Here is a 23830-nt window from a genome sequence, read left to right as displayed (position 1 = left end):
TCATTTTATTAAAACAATAAAATTAAATACTACACAAATGGCATACATAGGACTTAAACCCAAGTCTTCTCACACAATCAAAGTACTCTCAACCACTTGAGCTAGTACTTTTCCACATCATACCAATCAGAATTTAGTGTCATAAAGGCTTCTACTACCCGCATTTATTAATATTTATTTATTTAATTATTTAAATTTTGTGGGTCTTAGATGTACTTACTGATTAGGGCGTCAACTAAAGAGAAAACAATAACATAAATGCAATTGTATATTGTTCCCGTTAACAATCTAGTGGCAAGGAGGTGTCCTTTAAGATGAATGCATGCATGCATTCTACTCAACTAAATACACCAAAACCATTTAATTTCATCTGAGGTAATTTTTTAAACTGAATGACCACACTGAAAATTCATCAAATACACTGATTATTTAAGTGAACTATGCAACGTCCTTACTGGAAATTACTTAATTAAAATAAATAAATATGATTGAAAATCAAACATCATAATTTTATTGATATCAAACGCGAAAAAAATTGAAAATTCATCAACACGCCATAATTTAAATAAAACTAGACTAATAATGTTGATACAAGTTCCAAAATATGACAAAATAGTAAAACACAATAACATCCCTCTCTTAAGAGTCCCAAGCTAGCCCCCTCTTCGTCACTATGCATCAACAACATCATTTGGAATATCATCTGCTCCCATGTGATAAGTCACACGATCATCGCAAAACACAGAAAGAAAGGGTGAGCTTATAAATAATTAACACATAAGTTAACAATATCAAAATACACCCCACTATTTTATTCCACTTAGTTCTTGGCCAAGACCTTAATACCCCAAGGCTTTCAACCTTCAATCACACAAACAATTAACCATGGACTAAGGATATGTGATGCTCACACGAACCTGTTCGCTCGTGGTCTTGCCTCTACGAACCTCCCCGCTCGTAGTCCTACCTCTACGAACCTTCCCACTCGTAGTCCAACTCTACAAACCTTCCAGTCTGTAGTCCAACACACATGATCCACCAGCTATGAACGTCCCTGCTCGCAACATCTCTCAAGTGTGAGCACGGAACATACGAACCTCCCCGCTCGTATCCACACACGAGAGTATCAGGATATGAACATCCTCGCTCATATCATCACGTGTTCACCATCATCCATGAACCTACCCATTCATGGCACAACATCTCCCTATTCAAGTCTCGCATCACTGCGTACAAACAACACATGCAAACCATTGCCTGCAACGCTATCACCTAGCACTGCCTAAGCGTCGCCAGGCAAAAATACTACACAGACCGCCTGGCAGAACATCCTCGTCGCCAGGCGCCAGGCTCACTCCAGACCCATTGTCTTAGAGTCTATCGCCTGGCGAATCACACCTTCCTCGCGTCGCTAGGCGCTATATCAGTAGTGACTGTTTTAGCACACAAAATAGGTCATACCTAATTCAAACTCGTCCAAATTCAATAATACATATTCCAAAGCTATTGCTTAACTTCATACTCAGAGGCACATTTCATATATTTCCATCTTAAATATTTACTATCATATTTCATCCACTTACTTCAAGCTCAATTCTGCAATTTGACATCGCCAACCCATTACCACATAACTGGCGACACAGAACAGGTCTTACATCAATTACCACACTCAATCAGAATCATTCCTTACCTCTAGTCCTACTTGTAAGTCTAGTCATTCCATTTCCCCTACTCTCCATATTTAATAACCAAATTAACCATTCAATTAATACCTCCCATCTTACTAAATTTCCTTCATGAAGTGACCACATGTACAGGACTCACCCAAGTGCTGTCAGAAATAGGATATATAATACCTGCTTGCAGCAACTTGGTGACTTCTTTCTTCATAACCTCCATCAGCTGAGGATTCAGTCTCCTCTGAGGTTGCCTTACTGGCTTAGCATCCTCCTCCAAGAGTATTATGTGCATACAGAAAGAAGGACTAATACCAGGAACATCTGCCAAAGTCCAGCCTATTGCTCGCTTGTGATCTTTGATAACCTGCAATAGCTATTGTTCCTGCTCATCAATAAGCAAGGCAGATATAATAATAGGGAGTTTCCCATCCCTCTCAAGATAAGCATATTTCAAATGAGATGGTAAAGGTTTCAACTCCAAAGTGGGTGGTTGTTCCATAGATGGCAACATTTTACTGCCTAAGGTAATTTCAGCCACCTTAGCATCAAACTTGGATGTCATAGAGGTATCAAATAGTGACACCGCGTCCTCAATATCACCTGTTTTATAATTTTCTCTTTCGTCTAAAATCAACCCCAAAATATTCGAAAAAGAAAAATCCAAAGAAGAAGAAAAACCAGATAAAATGTCCAAAAGTCCAAAAGCATAATTGTTCACTACATTACTCAATAAATCAATACAAAACAAGGAATGGTCTTCAGTTGGGTGCTTCATGGCTTCTAGCACATTGAATTGCACCTTCTCATCTCCTATCTCCATAGTTAAGGATCATGCATGCACATCTATCTTGGTGTGTGCTGTCATCATGAATGGTCTTCCCAAGATAATTATGGTTGAACTCATTCCTTCATCATTCTTCATGTCCAAGATGTAGAAATCTGCAGGAAAAATTAACTTGTCCACACGGACAAGCACATCTTCTAGCACACCTGCAGGGTTAACTGTGCTACGGTTGGCCAATTGAATGACCACACCAGTAGACTTAAGAGGTCCAAGATGAAGTGAAGTAAAAACTGATAAAGGCATTACATTAATGGAAGCTCCTAAATCTAACATAGCATTGTCAAACTTAGTACTTCCACTACAACAAAAATTATTTTAGACAACACCACAAAACTATGGCCTAAATCGTAAAAACCGTGGGCTAAAGTTTAGACAACAGTTTCTTAGCCGTAGTTTAGGTGGCCGTTGCTGTAGGCATTAGGCCACGGTTTTCAGTACGACAACATTGTTAAAACCATGGCTTAATATCCTTATAATAGACAACACCCTTATAAATATTGTCTTTGAGTTTAAGCCACATTTATTAAAATGTGTTTTTATAGAAAAGTTCAATGTGAAAAGAGTGTACCTCTTCAAATCACAATATTATACAATTAGACACCACAATAATCAACACTTGAAACAATATTCGTACGCAAAATATTCATAATTGAATGCATATTAAATGTCATTCATACATATATTTCAATGTTAGAATGCAAACTATTAAAATAACTATCTTCAAGTCATTATTAAGGATGAACCTTTCAAAGTTTTAGCTAGAAAGCTAAAATATAATATGTCTAATGTTTCTTAACTACATAACAAAGATCATTATTCTATAAGATTGTCTTCATAATCTTCATAGCCTTCATTGTCTTCATGATCTTCATTGTCTTCTAGCTACAAACAACAACAAAATATATTATCACATTTTTCCAACATATTATACATTATAACAAGTTAATTAAGTCAAATTTAACATGTAAATTTGCATTGAATCACATGTTTTCAATCATTTCTAAGTTCCAACAAATGCATGTTCATGAGTGAAGTAGAGACCTAAAATGTAACATTATACTCATCATGATTCTTCTCTTACATAATGTATCATAGATGTTAAATAACAAACATGATTTGAGAGTTTATAGTATAGTATTAATCTAATGTAACACCTAATAAGCACAAAATACCAATATTTTAGTTGCTAAGAGTCTAAAGCATCAATAAGTAGTTATTGCAACATCCTAACCATATCCTATTTAGTATTAAACTTTTGGGTATTTTACATTGATATTAATGATGGAAGTACAATTAAAAACTATCTTTACCTGCGGATCATGGGTTGATGCAGATGAATATGGCCCTGTTGCACTACTTTCTTTACCTAAAACGCATGCCATCATATTATTTAAGTCCTCTTCATCTAAATCTGGATTTTGTTGCCTTACCACAAAATTTACAATTGCTCGTAGATCTTGTATTTCCTTTGCCATACCACTAATTGTGTTTGCATGTTCTTTCTTGATGGCAGCAATTTCTTCATTTTTCCTAAATTGTGATGGTGTCATAGTCTTTCCGTAACAACGTACCCTCCCAGGCTTTTCTTTTCCAAACAGTAATTTAAATGTGTGTTCTGCAGAATCAATTGAGTTTTGAATGGAACCTTGAAGCTTAATCTAATAAAACAAAAATAAAAAATCATTATGTAGATCTATACAATGAATAAAGGAGATTTATTTATATTGAGAAAAAGGAATCTATACAATGAATTGTAAACATACAATAGCATTATGTGTTTCTTCATCCAATTCTTTTCCTTTTCGGCCTTCTCGACGTTGACGAGTTGTAATAAACATTTCAGCTTGAGTAACTTTTTCTCCTACCTTTTTCTTGGTACGCTACAATAAGCAAAAGGTCAATTAGCATATTTTGCATTAGATATAAAACATACGATGACATAAGTAGAAATATATTACCAATTCAGCATGAATTCTAGCAAAACTAGTTGGTCCCATGCGATGGATGTACTTTTGCTTAGCTCTATTTGCATCATTTCTCTCGCTAATGCTCTACATTAGGATAAGAGAAAAATAACAATCAAGGTAGATTATAACACGTAACTTTAACGTAATAAGACATCAAATAAACTTACCTGGATAGTACTAATGTTCCAATATTTGAGCAATTGCTTGAAATGAGCTTCAGAAAGGAATAAAGGACGATGTTTTAGCCGATCCTTCAATGTGGAGTACTTTGAAAAGTGTTTTTTCTTGATAAAACTTTTGTAGCGTCTCCATGCATCATTTATACGAGTAAATACGGATTTCTCTCCTTTATCACTAATATTGAACTTTTCCTACATAAAAAAACATTAAATGGATGAACTTTAAGAAATATTTACGTCGCCAAATCAATATAAGTTTAGTTTTCATACCAGAACATATGTCCATATATGAGCCTTATTATCTTTATCTTTGAATAGAGCTTTGAAACTTGTGTAAATCAAGGGACAAAAGGTTGAATTCCTCGCTATTGTGCCAAGGAAATAACTCAAGTCAGTTACAATTTTGTCAGTCGGACCAATAGGTTCTCCATCTGCATCCAATACAACTTCTGGACGGTCTTGCATTGATCTTCCGTGTATTGCTAAGCATTGAGTTGGTCCTCTTGTTCTTTTCTTCTTTGTCCCTATTTTGACATTCAACTCACAAAATTAAATATTACATATGAAAAACAAATTGTCAAATGCTAATAATAAAATATTTACCTTCTTTTTCATTCAATTCACCATCTTCATCTTGGTATGTATTTCCTTCTCCAACATATTGTTCCGCCTCCTCACTTCCATTTTGAATATTTTCGTCTTCATCAGTTATTCCATTTTCTTTAAGAAATTGATCAATTGACATTGACCCCAATTTTGTTTTTGTATCCTTAGGAGCAGCACCTTGTCTTGTCATTGATTCAACATCTTCAATCACTAGTCCTTCCTTAGATCTTGAGTTATCATCTACCATCGTTCCTTTCATAGGCAATCTCCTTTTCTTAGAATTTTCCTCTTGTGACACTCCCTTTTTATTGGGTTGTTGATTAGCACTTGAATTAGTGACTTGAGTGAATGCTCTTTCAATTTGTAGTAGCTTTTCCTTTGATTTATCAGCTACATTTGCTGCCTTTTTCTTGAGTTTCCCATTCTGATTTCTCGAGCTAAGCCTCCTATCCAAATTTGCATGGTCATGCAACTTAAAAGTAGGCAAGTTTAGTTGTGTTTCAGCAGCAATTCTAGGTGCAGTAGTTCTACATTGATTGCTTGTCATCTTTTCATATGAAATTTGCATTTTCCTTAGCAATTCTTTGCTTGATTTTACTTGAGGAAGTTCCATACTTGAAGCACTCATTTGAATGTTGTTGCCTTGAGGTTTCATCTACACTTTTAGGAAGTTAAGAGCAAAAATAAGTAAGAACAAAAATGCAATTAAGCATAACTAACAAGCAAGGAAATACATATAAGTGAGAAGTGATGCAGATATGAAGAATAATAAACATATAAGTGATAAAGAGATGAAGAATAGGCAATATTAAGTTTTCTATTCAAGCTTATTCTAGAGTTGCAGATTTTGTGTATCCCTGAAATGTCACATAAATGAACCTAAATGTGGCTTGGAAGAAATATGAGTATGTTAAAGTTGTACACAAAATATGGTTCTTAGAGATCTTCAACTGCAATCTGTAGCTTCTTCAACTGCTTCCTTGACTTCAAGAATCTGTAGTAAAATTTAGCAATAAAATTTTGAAGCCAAATTTTCATTCAGAGCTTAACTTTGATACATTGTGTTAGTGTAATAAGAAATTAATTTATCATCGTTACCACTGTTATGTGTTCCTCTTTAAAGTTGACCTGCAACATAAAACAAATCAATTTAATGGCTACATATTTATGTTGATATAGACTTGCCAGAATTGTACAGTAACAAGATTTGTACAGTAGCTCAATTGATACTGTCATGAAAAGAAATGGTTCCACACAGTTTCAATGGATAAATCTCTCGATGAAAACATTTAAAGGTGGTCTAGCACACGAGCCTCATAAGAGGAGAGGTTCTTCTGCGAAAAAACCAACTGCACCTGAATTAGAAACATTGAAATTTACAACAGAAAAGAAAAAGACTTGAGGGATAAAGTGACATAAACCACCTACTAACATGTGTTCTATACTTGTATTTTTTGTTCAATCATGACCTTTACAACTGTGTATCATAGTTAATCAGCATATACCTAATAATCCCTGCACTCAATCAGCATAGAAAATGAAACATTTTTTAGCCATAAAAGGGTTTAAAACAACTAATTCGTTAATTCCTGGAAACTCCTTTTGAAACAACAAAAAGTTCTGAATGCAGAGCTGTTTCTGTCCAATACACTTCCAATACTCGGGATTCAAAAAATAGCAGATAGACCCTCTTCTCAGTACAGGACAATTATACAAAATGACATTTCACCACATTTCACCAAGATTTGTACAGTAGCTCAATTGATATTTGAGGAACTTTTGCTAAGGAAATTTTAAAAGTTATTCACCACATTTCATGATAGCAACAGTAGTTCATACAACCAAACATATAACAAAATTTTAAATAGAGACGAACAACAGAAAAACAGAGTCATTCTATCAACACCACATTATATGAGGAAATGTTTAAAAAGTTATCTTACAATTATAGGAAAAACAGAGAGACTTATTCATGTCAAACTAAAGCAGAGAGACTTATCTTACAATTCTGCATCTTGTTACATAAAAAGATCCAAACTACAAAATCCATTCTATCAACACTAGCCATCCTCCTCTTAGTCCATATAGTCAAACAAAGTCTCATCAAAATCAAGATCATCAGAATAATCTTTCTCCAAATCTTTAGAAGGTTTCTCAGCTACTGTTACAGGCATGTCTTCCCTAACCCAATTGAATTCATCATCATTATCAGAATTATTTACTTGTGAGTGATCACCCATATTAAATAAATCTCTTGGAATCGTCTTCAAAACATAATGTTTACTTGTTTCAAAAGGATCTTCAACATAAAAGCATTGGTGGACTTGAGAAGGCAACACAAAGGGATCATTTTGGTAACATTTTTTGTTGAAATAAACACATGTAAGCTCATATTTGTCTGCATCACTCTCAAACCAATCACACTTAAACATCACAAACTTGAAATGCCCATAATAGTCTAACTCAATTATGTCATTGATTGCCCCATAATAAGTGACGGGTTCTATCCTAGGATTTTCATCCTTGGAACTTGCATAACTTGGTGTTAATGAAACCAAAGTTACACCAGCATTTTGAGTTTTGCGTCTAGCATCTCTATTTGTAGTATGAAATCTGTAACCATTGATGAGGTAGCCTGACAACCTCCTTGCAACAGTATTTGGACCACGAGAGAATTCCTTAAGTTGAAGTGATACATCCTCACTCATGGCTCTATCTTTGAACCATTCACTAAACTCTTGACTTTGGGTTTTAGCTTTGATCCACTTTCTTCTTTTTGTCTTCCTATTTAAAATCTCATCATACTCTCTATAAAAACAAATAATTCTTTATTAGTGATTTAAGGTATAATTCAAAAGATGAGAATGAAAAAAAATAAACTAGTATCACACCTGATGTATATGTTTATTTCGTCACAGTTGAATAAGAAGTATCGATGAGCTTGATCCTTAGATGTCAAATCCAAAGAGAATAGTTTACCTTTTTTCTTACCACCCAAAGCACTACCTCTATTTGAAAAGTAATCACAAACATCTACATCACATAAATCATTACCTTCATAATTTCTTCTTTTTCTATTCAATCTTGTATCTACGTCTTTATGCATATATCTTGAGCAAAGTGTCAAAGCTTCTTCTGCTAAATACCCCTCGGCAATAGAACCCTCAGGATAAGCCTTGTTTCGAACATAACTTTTAAGTCTGCACAAATATCTCTCAATCGGATACATCCACCGAAATTGAACTGGCCCACCCAATCTTACTTCATTTGCTAGATGGATAGGCAAGTGAACCATTATGTCAAAAAAACTAGGAGGAAATATCGTCTCCATTTGACAAAGTATTTCTACAATATTGGCTTCTAAGTAATCCAAATCCTGCACTTAGATCACTTTTTGACACAAAGAGTGAAAAAAAGACCCCAAACGAATTAAAGGGCCAGCCACTACATCAAGCATTGTGCATCTTATTGGAACTTGTAACAAGTAGTGTAGCATGAAATGTGCATCATGACTCTTATAACCACTTATTTTCTTTTCACTAGCATTCACACACTTTGAAATATTTGATGCAATCCCATCTGGTAATTTGGCGGACTTTAAAATAGCACAAAAAATTGACTTTTCATGTGCATTCATTGAAAAACAAGATTTTGCAAACTGTACACGACCTCCATCAAGCTCCCAAGGATGAAGATTCTTTCTAATTCCCATGTCTTGTAAATCATAGCGTGCATTGACATGATCTTTTGTCTTGCCTTGAATGTCCAAAAGAGTCCCAATAATATTATCACATATGTTTTTCTCAATATGCATTACAGCAAGATTATGACGTAATTTATTTTGTGACCAGTAGGGCAACTCAAAAAATATTGATCTTTTCTTCCATGGACCATCTTTCTTATTTTTTCTATACTTTCCAAAATCATTGTTAAAATCCTTCAAGATTTCTACAATATCAGTACCTTCTAACACAGTTGGTGCAGACCCAAGTTCTTTCTTTCCATTGAATGACTTCTTATTCAACCTCCATGGATGACTTGTTGGTAAAAACACACGATGGTTCATATAACACATCTTATGGCTGTGTCTCAAGTATGACGAATGAGTGTCATAATTGCAACATGAACATGCCAACCTTCCTTTAGTGCTCCAACCTGACAACATAGCATACCTAGGATAATCACTAATCGTCCACAAAAGAGCTGCATGCATTTGAAATTTTTGATCTCTTGAGGCATCATATGTTCCTACACCTATTTCCCATAATTGCTTTAGTTCCTCAATTAGTGGTTGCAAATAGACATCAATATCATTTCCAGGTGATTGTGGTCCAGGAATTAGTAGTGACAACATTGTGTATTCGGGTTTCATGCATAGCCATGGCGGAAAGTTGTACACCACCATCATGACTGGCCATGTACTATGTGATATACTCATAGTCTTAAATGGATTGAAGCCATCACTTGCTAGACCAAGTCTTACATTGCGAGGCTCAATAGAAAAATTAGCATGGCATTTATCAAAGTCTTTCCAAGCTTCACCATCAGCAGGGTGTCTCATTTTTCCATCTTTTGAGCGCTCTTCTTCATGCCATCTCATTAAATATGCAGTGTTTGAGCACATAAATAGCCTTTGAAGTCTGGGGATCAATGGAAAGTGTCTTAAAATTTTTGCAGGCACTTTCTGCTCATTCTTTTGTTGCTCTAACTCACCATGTGCTTCACCAAATTCCTTCCATCTTGAAACTTTACACTTCTCACAAAAAGTGTCATTCTCGTGCTCCTTCCAATATAGCATGCAGTCATTTAGAAATGCATGAATCTTTTTATAATCAAGGCCTAAATCTTTAATCATGGCCTTTGTTTTATTAAAAGATTCAGGAATGTTTGGATTCGGCATGGCTTCTTTCAATAATTGTAAAAGGTCAGAAAATGAGGCATTGCTCCACCCATGAAGACATTTCAATAGATACATTCGGATTATGAAAGAAAGACTAGAGAAACTTTGGCATCCAGGATATAACTCTTGTTTTGCTTCATTAATCAACTTGTAGAACTTTTTTGCTTCCTCATTAGGACCAGTGTTGTCCCCACTTCCTTCTACCACATTTCTAAATGTGTCATGCAATAATCCATCTATATTATCTTCCATGTCGTCATCACTTGGAGTAGGCAATGATTGTATTGACTCCCCATGGTTTACCCAAGTGTTGTATCCTTTTAGAAATCCTTTAGCTATTAAATGATCATAGACCACATTTCTTGTTGCCCAATAAAGATTTCTACACTTGGAACAAGGGCATAAGATCTCATTCCCTTGAGCTCTTCCGCTAGCGTATGCAAAATCTAAAAATAACTCTACACCATTAGCATACTCTTTACTAAATCTTGGAAGTTTAGTCCACTCTTTGTCCATCATCTTTAATCTAAAAGATGATAACATAGTATAAGTCTCTCTAAAATTAACAATTTTAAATAAAAATAGGAATAACATCTTCCATAATTTGCTAATGTAAGCTAATAACAAACCTGATATTATAGAATCCACAACAGGTGTTGTAATAGTTGAAGCACAACAACTTCAGAAATCGTACTCCTCTTTCTGATCACTAACATAATATGAACTAAATTAAAGCATTTTAAACAAATAAATTAAAAACTAATATGAAAATTAAAACAATTAAAAATCTTGATATGGTTTCCATATTAAAAACTAATATGAAAATTAAAGCAATTAAAACAATGAAAATTAAACAAATAAACAATTAAAGCATTATATAACACATTAACACCACACACAACATTTAAACAAATAAATTAAAAACTAATATGAAAATTAAAACAATTAAAAATCCTAATATGGTTTCCATATTAAAAATTAATATGAAAATTAAAACAATTAAAAATCCTGATATGGTTTCCATATTAAAAGCTAATATAAAAATTAAAACAATTAAAATAATAAAAATTAAACAAATAAACAATTAAAGCATTATATAACACATTAACACAACACACAACATTTAAACAAATAAATCAAAAACTAATATGAAAATTTAAACAATTAAAAATCCATTTCAACGAAATACACCATTGATTAGCAAAAATCAATAGTCTTACGCTCACTGCTCCTAATTCCTACCAAAGCCTCTAGCTTCAATCCCAAGGTAAAACTAAGTACATCTTTTCTAAAATTTTCTTTCAACTCAATGAAATTACCAATCTAACCACAAGTTCTTAATTCATAAATAATGCTTCAACAAAGTTTCCACAAACAGCAGTGAAAATATCACCGAAAAGAAAAGTGACATTTCAATCATGCAATGCCATAGCATAGCCCGACCTTAGAGAAACAGTTCTCAATTTATTTTTTATGTTTTTTTCTTCACTTTTACTTGTAAGTGTGATATTTCTGAAAATAACTTTTAAAAATATAAAATTACACTGTGAAACAAATTTGGCTTTAAGAACTAATATTTTTTATGTCAATACCATTAGAATAAAAAATATAAGAAAAATATTTTTATTTTAGATTTGAATTTAGGTGTTTTAAATAATGAATAGTACATATAGTGAAGTGATAGTTACACTACCAGATTTTTCAAAGATTAAGGTGTGTTTAATAGTCATGTAGGCAACATTATTATATACTGAGGCTATGTAAAGTTAAGTAAAGCTTCTGACCTAATCTTACCCAAATGATGCAAAGAAGTTTCTTACTTCCCTTGAACGATATATCTCTCTGCTTCTTCTGCACCCGCCTGTTGGAACATGACAATCAATGAGCTGAGTTTCACTAAAAGCATAATTGACAGCTTTATTTAATAATATCATGGATTCTCAATAACATCATCAAATATCACCACTGTCTACAGTGCTTGCAATGGTTTAAGGGTAAATTATAGTTTGTCAAAAACAGATTTACAAAATAGAGAAGTTGCATGTGAGTAACATTCATTCATGCACAAAATAATAATACGAATGTTTCTCTCCTATAACCAACGACAAAATCCCATTACATTGGAATGCTTCTATCCTTATCTCTACAAAATAAAGGTCCAACATTAAATGAAAATTCAACTGGGCAAATCAAGTAAACCAGATTACTGTTGCCCCAAGGGAAGGAGGCAATGATGCAAAACAGCTGCTGATATATTGATATACCATATGGGACTCCAAATAATAATAATAATATTGAAAATACAAATTTTGGGTTTGATCAATAAAATAGTAAGCAATTGACACAAATAAAAACCAATGCATCCCTTCATATGGCAAACTCCTCTTATGGAAGGGTAGGTTAAGCCATGTATGCATCTAAGACATGCCATTATTTCCAATTAAAACTTCAATATTCACATAATCAGCTTCAAACTTGATAAGGGTGTAAACAAATTTCTGATAATGTGCAATAATGCTAATTTTGGAACAAATTTCTATGCATATAATAACAGGTAAATTTTAGAATACCTTCCTAGCAGCCTCTGTCTTTAGCTTGCTCCAAAATGAATCTGTACATTTGAAGAATTCACACAAGAATAGTATGCATTAATTTTTCAAAAACATTATTCTGTTTCCTACAAGTTATAACCAAAATAAATAAATATATTGCCATGTAACTCAAGGATGTTGATGTGCTTTCTAGAAAACTGAAGTTGATAAAAACGTCCCAAAGATAGTGGTACCATGTTGATCAAGTCCTTGCTTCTCAGAATCCTTATTTTCCTTTTCATCCCATGCATCTTGCCATTCCTTTACCTGAAGATACAAATTCGTTAGCTAACAATATATGCAAACATCCATGCATATAATAGATGCAGGTTCAGCATTACCACCTCATTTTGTGCTACCCCAGATGGAATTTGTCTGGATGACGCTGCTTCTGCCTGCAACTTAACTGTTATCAATTTGGTACTTGAATGCATTCTCAGATATAATTTGTAAATTATTTTAGCTAAGAAACACAAATTTTGAATTATCTGTATCTTAATTTCAGAAAATGCCACTCAAAGGAGTAAAGTGATATATAGTGAAGTGATAGTTACGCTACTAGATTTTTCAAAGATTAAGGTGTGTTTAATAGTCATGTAGGCAACATTATTATATACTGAGGCTATGTAGAGTTAAGTAAAACTTCTAACCTAATCTTACCCAAATGATGCAAAGAAGTTTCTTACTTCCCTTGAACGCTATATATGATTGTTGTAGGGAACATTAAACCAGCAAAGTCTGAAAATCACCAATAAAAACTTTAGCAGCTTTCTCTTATAACTGTGCCCTCCACACCACTTGGTAAAACTCGCCTCAGAACAACACAGAGGTCATAATATAATATAGTAGCACAAGTTGTTGATACAAATTATTTATTGTGTTTGTTTGAACCAAAAATAGATATTATGCATAAGAAAAAATACGACATCAACATTATTAGTATGTTTCTTATTCTTATTTTGGTTGAGTGAAGGTGCAAAAGGTAGCCTTACCAAACAAATATTCTTAACCAGAGTCAATTAAGCATGACTAAAATAAGATTACATATAAAACTCATTCTGTTCTTTTTTGGAATATTTAATTTAACCAAGCAGACAAATTTGTCTTCATGTTGCTTGGATTGGATATAAAGCATAAAAAATGTCTCACAGCAAAGCGTTATATGATGGGGGCCCTGCAAAAGGAAAATAGTTTACCAAACAATTGTAACAATTTGACAAAGCAACACAATGGTTATTTTTCAATTGCATCGGTTATAATAATAGCTTCTGCACACAGAGGTTTTAGCACCATTTACAATTTATATTCTGAAAAATTTAGATGTAATCACAGGTTCTGAAGAAACTACTCTGTATCTTTAGAGAAATATGATTACAACTTTACTTCTATTTTACTTATAAACTAATTACTACAATATGATTACAAATTTAATTTATATTATATATATAGAAGCTCTTTTTCTTACACCTCCTATCTCTGGCACTCTAAGTTTTTCATGAACAATAGTTTGGTCATTCCGTAGTAAGAACTATGATAGATATACTAAGAACAAAAACAATAAACCTCATCTCAGAAGCAAAATTAATTAAACCAAATTCAAAGAAATTAACAAAATCAGAGACTAAACACTAAATTGCAGAGGTAAGAGAAAAACCTTGATTGAACCGATATATTGTGAAGAGATTAGAAACAATGTAGATACAGAAGGGATAAACCCTAGAATGTGAGATGTCAAAATTACAAAAGGGGAGAACAATGAGTGTCAGAGAGAAACCATAAAGAACAACGAGCAATAAACGGAAATGAAGAGGGAAGAAACGATGGCTCAACTACCAGAGAAATGAAAATCGCAACAGTGAATGGGAGAGGAAGCCGCGACGCAGTTGGACTCGAGAGGAAGCCACGACGCAATTGGACTCGACAGGAAGTGGCGATGGTTGATCTGGAGAGGCAACGTAGTTGAACTGGCAACAGTCAACGGAGGAGATGGAGTGGTGTGCAACCGTGAATGAGAGAGACAATATGTGAACGTGCAACAGGGAGAGACATTTTTCGATCTAACGTAAGGGAGGGAAATGAAGAAAAACTCTTAAAAGTGATTTTCACTTTCTTTCGGACCATATCTCTTTTTAGCCCACGTGTTTTCAAGACAACATTAAAATAAATGTGGGTCTTGATTTACTTTATGTCACATTTACAAAATTGTTGTATTTAATATATTTAAACAACATTTATAGAACTGTACTACATTTTAGTGTGGTCTAAAATGCAAAATGACGTAGTGTTCCTATAATGTAGGGAACAAAAAACATACCTGAATCCTTACACTTTTGCGGTATTCTGACTGCAGGCTTCTTAATTAAGCTAGACATGTTTCTTCCCATGTTCACTACCTCTCTGTCCATAATACGCCTTTTATGTGTACATAATTCTTTGAGAAACTTGACGTATTTAGGAATTTGTCTCACAGCATCCAACAAAGGGATGTTTATCTCCACTTTCTTGAAAGTATTCAAGATTTCTTTGTCTAACTCCTCCATATTTTTAGTTTTTGGTTTCAAACGGTTTGGATAGGGAGGAGGAGGAGAATAAGGAGAAGAATTTTCAAAGGAAGTATTAGGGGATACCAACCTGGAGTTATCACTGGGTGCAGGCATTTCAGATGTTGCTTGTGTTGCTTCATTTGATCTTCCACTTTCATTATTAGGTACAACTTCATTGTCCTTATCTTCATCTTCTTGGGCATCCCCAAGGCCTTGTATTTGCCTACCCGATCTTAAAGTAATAGCACTTACATTTCGCAGGTTGATTACAGTTTGTGCAGGCAAATTGCTCGAGCCTTGTTGAGACTTCATCTGATTTAACTCATTTGCCATTTGTCCAATTTGGTTCTGCAAATTTTGATTGGTTGCTTCCATCGTCTGTTTCAACTCATTGATTTGTCCCTTCATCATGTCAGCCATCATTTTCATCATTATTTCCATGTTTGACTCACCAGAGGTTGCAGCTGGTTGTGGTTGTTGCCTCTGTTGAGGTGGAACATAGACTTGATGGTGTTCAGACTATAATTTCCCCATTTCTAACTGTGATATTCCTTCCAATCTGGGTTGTACTTGTTGGAGGACAAATCATGGTTGTATTGCTGCCGAGGTGGTCTATTATTGCCATAGATGTTTGCAGCATATGCTTGAGGTTGTTCACTGTCTAACGTCCCTGTCTCTTTTAACATAGAACAAGCCTCAGTAGGGTGATTAGTAGAAACACAAATTCCACATAAGGTAGAAGGGATAGGCTTTTTCTATAAGTTTGTCAAGGTCCTTACCATGGCCGCTAAGTCATCCAACTTCCCTTCTATTTTCTTGTGATCTGCAACATATGAAGCTTCTACTCCATGGGTTCCCTTCAATAGAGTTATAGAATTACTCCTGGTGGAAAATTGTTGATGGTTCGACGCCATATTCTCAATCAATTGTCTTGCATTTGTTGGCGTTTTATCCACCAATGACCCTCCACTTGCAGCATCTATCATTTGTCTATCCATGATACTCAATCCGTCATAAAAGTACTGAATGAGGAGATGCTCGTTTATTTGATGATGAGGACAGGAAGCACATAACTTTTTGAATCTTTCCAATACTCGTGAAGATTTTCTCTTTCTTGTTGCCTTATCCCATAAATATATTTGCAAATAGCAGCAACTCTAGATGCTGGAAAAAACTTTTCCAGAAATAATCTTTTTAGAGTCTCCCAAGTATTGATGGATCCTGGTGGAAGGTAGTATAACCAATTCTTAGCGGCATCTTGCAATGAGAATGGAAAATCTTTAAGCTTAATATGTTCCTCTGTCACTGTTGTAGGTCTCATGGATGAACAAACAACATGAAATTCCTTCAAATGATGGTACGGATCTTCTCCTGCTAATGCATGAAATTTGGGTAGAAGATGAATTAACCCAGACTTAAGCTCACATTCTCCATCCGAATATTGGATGCACATGTTTTGTGTAATTGTTGCATCCGGTGAAGCCAACTCTCTTATTGTTCTTTCTTCCATTCTATCTTCTTGAATTTCTAGTTCAGGTGATGGATACGAAGATATGTTAATCACCGGAGGTGATTCTAGCGGTACACTTTCAATGGTAGGTTCAGATGATGACAGTGCTCCTTCAGTAGAACACTTGAGTTCAAGTCTCCTGCGTGATTTACGCAGGTTCCTTTCAAGTTCTGAATCAAGTTGATAGAATTGTCTCGGGTTAGCCCGAGTCATGCACTACGCAGTCCACCTGAAAGTGTTCCTCTATTTTTTTTCTCCTATTCTTGTTTTGGAGAAAGATTTAAAGAAAGAAATAAGTTAAGATGATGTTGGGTCTACTCCCAGGAAAGAGAGGTGCGTCACAATGGACAACTTAAATACCAAGTCTTTCCTAGATAGAGTTTTCCTAACTAGTCTCAAACAAATTTCTTAAAAGAAATTCTTAATCAAAAAAAAATAGAATTTTGCTTGAAATATATAAAAAGAAAACTAAAGACTACAAAAAACACAAACTCTATTAAACGTATATGCATAAAATAAATAAATAAATAAAATAAAATAAAATAAAAAAATAAAAAGAGAATCAAAATATAAGAAATACTAACTGTATTCCCCGGCAACGGCGCCAAATTTGATATCGCTGTCGTTAAGCGATCAAATTACCACTACTTAACTTTAGCAACTTCAGTATTGCCAAATTAGTAGTGAACAAAATAGTTAGGGTTAAGATAATCCTGAGTCGTCTCACAACGAATACTGAATTGATCTCAAATATTTGATTCTTATAAAAATGCAATTAAAACTAGCAACTATAAAAATAGGGGGTTTTGATATGCAAAGAAAATGACACGGAAGATTGTAAACACAGTAATAGTAAATAGGTCAATTCCACAGCTTTTTCTAAATAGGATTCTTCATTGGTTATCTAGAGATTATTGTTAAATTAATTATTGTTGTTGATTTACAAATCAATCAATGTAAAGACTCAATTCATTTGTTGATTTACAAAGTACAGTCTTAATTAAAAGTGAGAATTTTTAGATTATCCATAGTAAATTCAATCAAAGTACAATCTCAATTAAATTTTACTACGCCTAATCATGTCTATTCCTTTGTTTCTTCACCAAATAGAAAACTTAATTAATCAAAGTAAAGTCTTGACTAATTTTGTTAAAGTAATTACCTCTAATCAAAGTAGAGTCTTAATTATTGGCAAAAACTTATTTAATCAAATGAAAGTTTCTAAATAAAATCAAAGTAAAGTCTCAATTTAATTTAAAAACCTTTTTACTCATATGATTAGCATGCGTGTAGATTTAAAATCATTATTTTCTATTCGATTAAGAAGCAAAAAAACAAAAACCACAACAATAATCAAAAGAACAAATAAATTAATTTATCTAACCTCAGAATCCAGTTAAGAAATTACAGTGAAATCAACAATAAAAGCTTAGCCCTCCATGGCTTTGATTGAATACATGATAATAATATGATGAAGGAAAGAAAATAAAAGAAAGAAGGACAGATGTGGTGGATGACAGTATTTGCCAAAACCAGAGAGTTGCTAAGTGTGTAAGTTGTGTCGCTTCTGCTCCCTTAAGTCTCTTTATATAGGCTTCAATTGGATTTTGAGCTTTATCTGTTGGTTGCTAAAATCTTTTATTTTTATTTAATTAATTAGCAACTTAATTTCTGCCTAATTTCCAATTATGCCCCTCTTATTTAACCATTTTTGCAATTTTGACCAGAGTTGACTGTTGGCACGTGGCAGTGCAGACTCTCTCTACAGAATTAGGGTTTCTGCTGGTTGCAATGGAGGAATGACCTTTGACGGTTGCTGAGATGATATGAGCTTCCATGGTGGCGTTGCTGCGTTAATCTGGTCCGCTGTATTCGCTGCTGTAGTGGCTGAAAGAAGGAAGTTGCGGTGCTTCCATGGAGGATGAAATTATGGTGCTGCCATTGCAGGTTTTGCAAAAATGGTGGTGATGATTGCTCCGTGCAGAGACGTTGCTGTGTTTTCCGCTGCTGGAACTCACGGTGGTGATGGTTCACGTCTCCTCTCCTCTGGTTTGTAGTGCAGATTTAGGCGGTGGTTTACTCTCGCTCATGGCTGCGACAAGTGCGTGAACGAATGGCAGTGGTGATGGAGTTTCAGATTTGCGTCGGAACTATGGTGGTGTTGTTCGTATCTGATGCTTGAAGCTGGCATGGTTGCTGGCTGTGTGCTCGCGTGGTGCTGTGGCAGCGTGAAGATGGACGCAGTGGCTGCCGACGAGAAGGATGCAGGTGGTGCGTTGCAGTTCTGGTGCTGTTGCGACTGTTCCGACGAGAGTGGCGGCTTCTCTTCTCCTCTGATGGCTGCTGGTGCGGACGGCGCGAGAAGATGGACGAGGATGATGGTGGCTCGCGGTGGTCGGAAAACTTGCTGTCGACAAGGGTGGCGGAAGAGGAGAAAATTAGGGTTAGGGTTTCATGTGTGAGATGGAGGAAGATGATGACATGGCAAGATCTGATTGGTCAATTTGGTGAGTTGAGGAATATGACACGTGTTAGCATATGGTTGACCTGATTTGGAAGGTGGGGATTGCCACATGGCATAGTCTGGTTGAGTGGAGTTTAAGTGGTAGGAGGGGTGCAACTTAGTAGAAACTGGGGTGCAGAGTAGATTTTTGGTGTTCCACTTTAGAAGGAGTGTGTAAATAAAAACAAGGGGTGCATTTAGCTCTTGATTTATTCTTTTTCAGAATTTCCTGATTTTGGACCTATTTTGTAACTTTGAATACTTCAAATCCAAACTATTAATGACCAAAAATAAATTCCAGCTGCATTAACAAACGTTAGAATATCCAATAATATTTTATGCAACTAAAATCAATTTTTACGCCATTTTTACCAAACTTACTCAATTAATCCAATAATCACAAATCCTAATTAAATCAATCTTTAAGCACAGAAAATTCAATTAAATCCCCAAATTTAAATATTAAATGATGGCAAAAATTTGAACTCATCACCCCAATAATAGGAATATCATAGCATTATGCAATCACACAAATATAGAAGTCTAACTAGAAGATCAGAATATCATGAAATCCACAAAAACACAGCAAAACGGTGACAGACAACATGCATCGCCCTACGGTGCCATCTCGCTACCAAGCAGTTCATGATAGAACCATGAAAACTGGGTCAAAGGATGCGTCGCTTGGCGGCATACCCATGCTCACCAGGCGGTTTCTAGGCAAAAGTCCAGAAACTTACGAAAATAGCGCAAACATAGGAAATTTTCATGCAATTAGGATCATAACAAGGCAACGTATATTATATACGAATGAAAAAAGACGAAAAAGCTCTCCTTACCTGGATAATTCTTGCTCAGCTTGAAAGAATTAGGACTTCTCTTGTGCCACCACTAGTCCAGCCTTTGTCTTCTCTCCAACGCATTTGATGTTCTGGTTTTTGACTCAAACCACCTTCAGAACTCCCTTTCCCCACTGCCAATTCATTTGCCATTTGCTCCTTCACGTTCTCTTTCTTTCTTCTCCAAAAACTCACCTTAATTAGACCATTAACTAAACCTTAATGGCTTTGAATTGGGTGTTAGTGGCCATTCAAAGACCATTATTGGTTGTCTTCCCAGCCCACTAGGCTGACCTTCTTGCAGCTAGGGTTTTTCTGCCCTTTCGTATTCATGCCAGAAGAAATTTTGGCAAAAAGAAAGTTTAATTCGTTCTTAGCAAGGTTTGAACATCCCACCACTCAATTATAAGGTCAATGCACAACCAATCCAACCAATTCATGTTTCATGATAATTCCTACACCTTTAGGAACTTAATATCACGCACCAAGATAAAATATATTACTACGCACAATTGGCATACACAAGACTTGAACCCAAGTCCCTTCACACAATCAAGTACTCTTAATCATTTGAGCTAATACTTTTCCACATCATAAAGACTAATCCGCCTACTTCTTTTTTCTTTCCTGAAAAAATAAAAAAGGTTGGTCAGTTGATTGAATTGAAAATATTAGTTAATGAAAAATGATAAAAATATAGAATGTGTTATTTAAATTTTTGAACTGAAAAAGGATAAAAATATGTTTTAAATTAATCCGTAATGAAAAAATTTAAAAGTTAAAAAATGATAATTTTTAAGCTGTCCTATTTTCATAAACTAGTTGGGGTAACTTATAAAAATAAACTAGCATCTGTAATGTCCCATTAAATGGATAACTCTAATTAGATAAACGTCACATACTTAATAATATCCAAAGAGCAAGGTGTTTAAGATATGAAAGTTTACAGTTATCCAATCATACCAACACTAGAAACAAAGGCACTACATTGCCTAGAATAAAATATTAAAGTTCAACAGTAGCTAGAAAGACTTGCCCATAAGCAGAGGATTACAAAAGAAATAAATAAAACTTCTTCAAATGTGGGCTCAACAGTGAGCCCAATACCAATCCATGATCCTCAAGCTGCATCATCCTCATTGTCACTGCGATTACCAGAGGTTCCCATATCTGCTCACACCAAGGGATTGGTGATCATTGCAAAAAGGAAAACACACATAAGAAGACAACACAAGCAAGAAGGGTTAGCTAAAGTAAAAAGGTTTTATCATACAATTGAGCTTGCAATTAAAAGTTAAGGACACATAAAAACAACCAATCATGTGATAGCAACCAAGCAAGACCCTAAAACTCAATTATCCGGATACATATAATCAATCGGATTCATTGGATATTTGCACTTGTGGTGGCCTCAACTGCTCTACAGAGCCATTGCCAATGGGTTTAACCCTACCACACACAAGGTTAGCCTTCAAACATCTAAGGCCATTATCCTGCCAAAGACTGGGGCCTCCTGCTACTCTCACCACTTGAGTCAGTACGCTCTACATGAGACTAACTGACTCTATAGAGCTTCATGATGCAATCCTTACTTGAATCCTTACTTAATTATATATTAAGGCACCACAAAGTTACTAAAAGGTTCGTGAAATTACGTCTATTACCTGAGGCACCACCATGAGCTCTCACTAAGAGGGTCATACAATTACGTCCTTACATGAGGCACCACCATGAACTCTCACCAAGAGGTTCATGGAATTACGTCCATTAGATGAGGGACTACCATGAAGTCTCACCGCGAGGTTCATGGAATTATGTCCATTAGATGAGGCACCACCAGGAACTCTCACCACGAGGTTCATGGAATTACACACATTAGATGAGGCACCACCATGAACTCTCACCAGGAGGGTCATGGAATTACGTCCTACCCATACCTTATCAATGTTTCACCAACCAACCATAGAGGTCTCATGCATACCAATCTCATGCCAATATATATAACCAAACATCCAATCATATTTCATACCAAACTGATCAATTCCAACCATAAATAATTGAACACAAGCATATTCACCCAATTCATGCTATAACAAAGTAACTCAATCAAACATGTGACCATAAACCAAAAACATAGGAGAAACCAGTACTAGAGTACGTCCCTGCCCAATTCTTGCTCAAGCTAGAAGCCCTCGCCCAGGCGAGAGGTCCTCTCGCTCAGGCGAGCTCCTTTCGCCTAGGCGAGAACTCGAGGAGTGGAATAGTGAGGTTTTCGCATGTTCTCTTTAGGCGAGACTTCCTCGCCTGAGCAAGATGTCTTCTCGAAACGTGAGCTCGTCGCCTGAGCGACAACGCGAACCAAAACTAGAGAGGATTCTTGGTACTCTCGCTTAGGTGAGACCTACTCGCTTGGGCGAGAATATCAAGCTCCTCCACTGTTCGCACAGACAAGTAAAATTTATAGAAATCAAATTTGTAAGTAAAATTTATAAAAATCATAGACTTTGAGTTCTGATTAATCAAATTAGTAAGTTTTGATAAATTAAAAAAAAATGATAAAGAGACTATTGTTAACAGTCTTCTTAATTTTTTATTTTTCTTTCTCATTTCAAACTTTTGCATGTTGCGTGTATAAATTGTGGTTTACGTTACTAATTTTTCATCTACGTTTTAGTCTGCCTTGATATTAATAATTAAAGACAAATAAAAAATATTTATGGTAAATTATAACGTCTCAATCTCCTCATTCATTTAAGTTATTATTTTTAGTCTTAATCTTCTCCACACAATGTTAGCTTTGTAGTTTTTAAGGGTGGACTAGCTAATCAATGTCCTAAAGCATTGATTCCTCCTTCTTAAATAATTTTAATTACTTAATTGTCAACTATTATCTCAACCTTAGAAATCACTATTACAACAAAGAGTCTTGGTTACACCGAGAATCAACGTGATAAGAGATATTTTATTAGGCCATGGTGGTTAATAAAAAGGGTTTTAAAACCCCTTCTACAAAAAGGGACACACAAGCAACCCCTCACTCAAAGAATCCTCTCTATCTATGTTAGCCTACTTTTTGCTAGTTTTTCTAAATGATTATAAATCCCATTTTTAATTAAAAGATACAATCAGAAAGATCATTCAATCGAACAATAGACACTTCGTCGTTTGCACTGGTCAATCCAATAATCTTTCCTTGCAGATAAGTGAAAAGAAAACAAAAATCCTTTGAAAGGAAAAAAGAAAATTTTACAACACAAATAGTATCTAGAAAACCTCAAATTCCAAAATTAAACATTCCCATATCCGTCTTCTTCAGACACATCACTATGCGTGAGCTTAACAACTATTACTCCTCCTTCTGGCTCCTCAAACACAATCCTGATCGTGGATTGAATCCTATCAAGCCAGCTCCCAAACCTCCACCTCTGCACGATCAACTTCCCTTCCTACAACTCCAAATTTCTTCTAGTCACAGACCCATCAAAAATACTATATTTACCCCCAACTTCCTTGCTAATCTTCGCATTGTTATGTGTGAAATCCTTACAAAAACCCCTCCATAAACAAATCCTTCACCCTACAATTAAACCTCTCTATCAAACTGATCCTTTTAAACCCCTTCTTCCCTTCACTCTTCTCATTATTACCATTAATATTAACATTACCATT

General features: G+C 35.0%; 2 protein-coding genes across 2 annotated transcripts; both read right to left on the bottom strand.

Annotated features, from left to right (window-relative positions):
* Positions 1-3336: 3336 nt before the first annotated feature.
* On the bottom strand, positions 3337-4361 carry LOC114194869. Its single transcript, XM_028085275.1, has 3 exons — positions 4287-4361; positions 3834-4181; positions 3337-3405 (listed from the first exon to the last, which is right to left on the bottom strand). Exons 1-3 carry the CDS (start codon positions 4359-4361, stop codon positions 3337-3339), a joined length of 492 nt encoding a protein of 163 aa, XP_027941076.1.
* Positions 4362-7350: 2989 nt separating this feature from the next.
* LOC114194868 lies at positions 7351-10175 on the bottom strand. The gene is made up of 3 exons (XM_028085274.1): positions 8751-10175; positions 8167-8651; positions 7351-8083 (listed from the first exon to the last, which is right to left on the bottom strand). The coding sequence occupies exons 1-3, from the start codon at positions 10173-10175 to the stop codon at positions 7351-7353; spliced, it is 2643 nt and encodes an 880-aa protein (XP_027941075.1).
* Between the last annotated feature and the right edge of the window lie 13655 nt (positions 10176-23830).

Source organism: Vigna unguiculata, chromosome 8 (assembly GCF_004118075.2).
Source record: "Vigna unguiculata cultivar IT97K-499-35 chromosome 8, ASM411807v1, whole genome shotgun sequence".
Classification (NCBI taxonomy): Eukaryota; Viridiplantae; Streptophyta; class Magnoliopsida; order Fabales; family Fabaceae; genus Vigna; species Vigna unguiculata.
The sequence above is the reverse complement of the archived record's forward strand: the minus strand, read 5'-3'. Positions and strand labels throughout refer to the sequence as shown.

Bases quoted from the DNA above. Each gene is read 5' to 3' on its own strand.
- LOC114194869 (XM_028085275.1), bottom strand. From the start codon at position 4,361: ATGTTTATTACAACTCGTCAACGTCGAGAAGGCCGAAAAGGAAAAGAA. The intron at 4,182-4,286 runs GTATGTTTACAA...TTGTTTTATTAG, and splicing joins AAGAAACACATAATGCTATT to ATTAAGCTTCAAGGTTCCAT. The intron at 3,406-3,833 runs GTAAAGATAGTT...TGTTGTTTGTAG, and splicing joins CATCAACCCATGATCCGCAG to CTAGAAGACAATGAAGATCA.
- LOC114194868 (XM_028085274.1), bottom strand. From the start codon at position 10,175: ATGCCGAATCCAAACATTCCTGAATCTTTTAATAAAACAAAGGCCATG. The intron at 8,652-8,750 runs GTTCCAATAAGA...ATCTAAGTGCAG, and splicing joins TGCTACACTACTTGTTACAA to GATTTGGATTACTTAGAAGC. The intron at 8,084-8,166 runs GTGTGATACTAG...TTGTTTTTATAG, and splicing joins GAAATAAACATATACATCAG to AGAGTATGATGAGATTTTAA.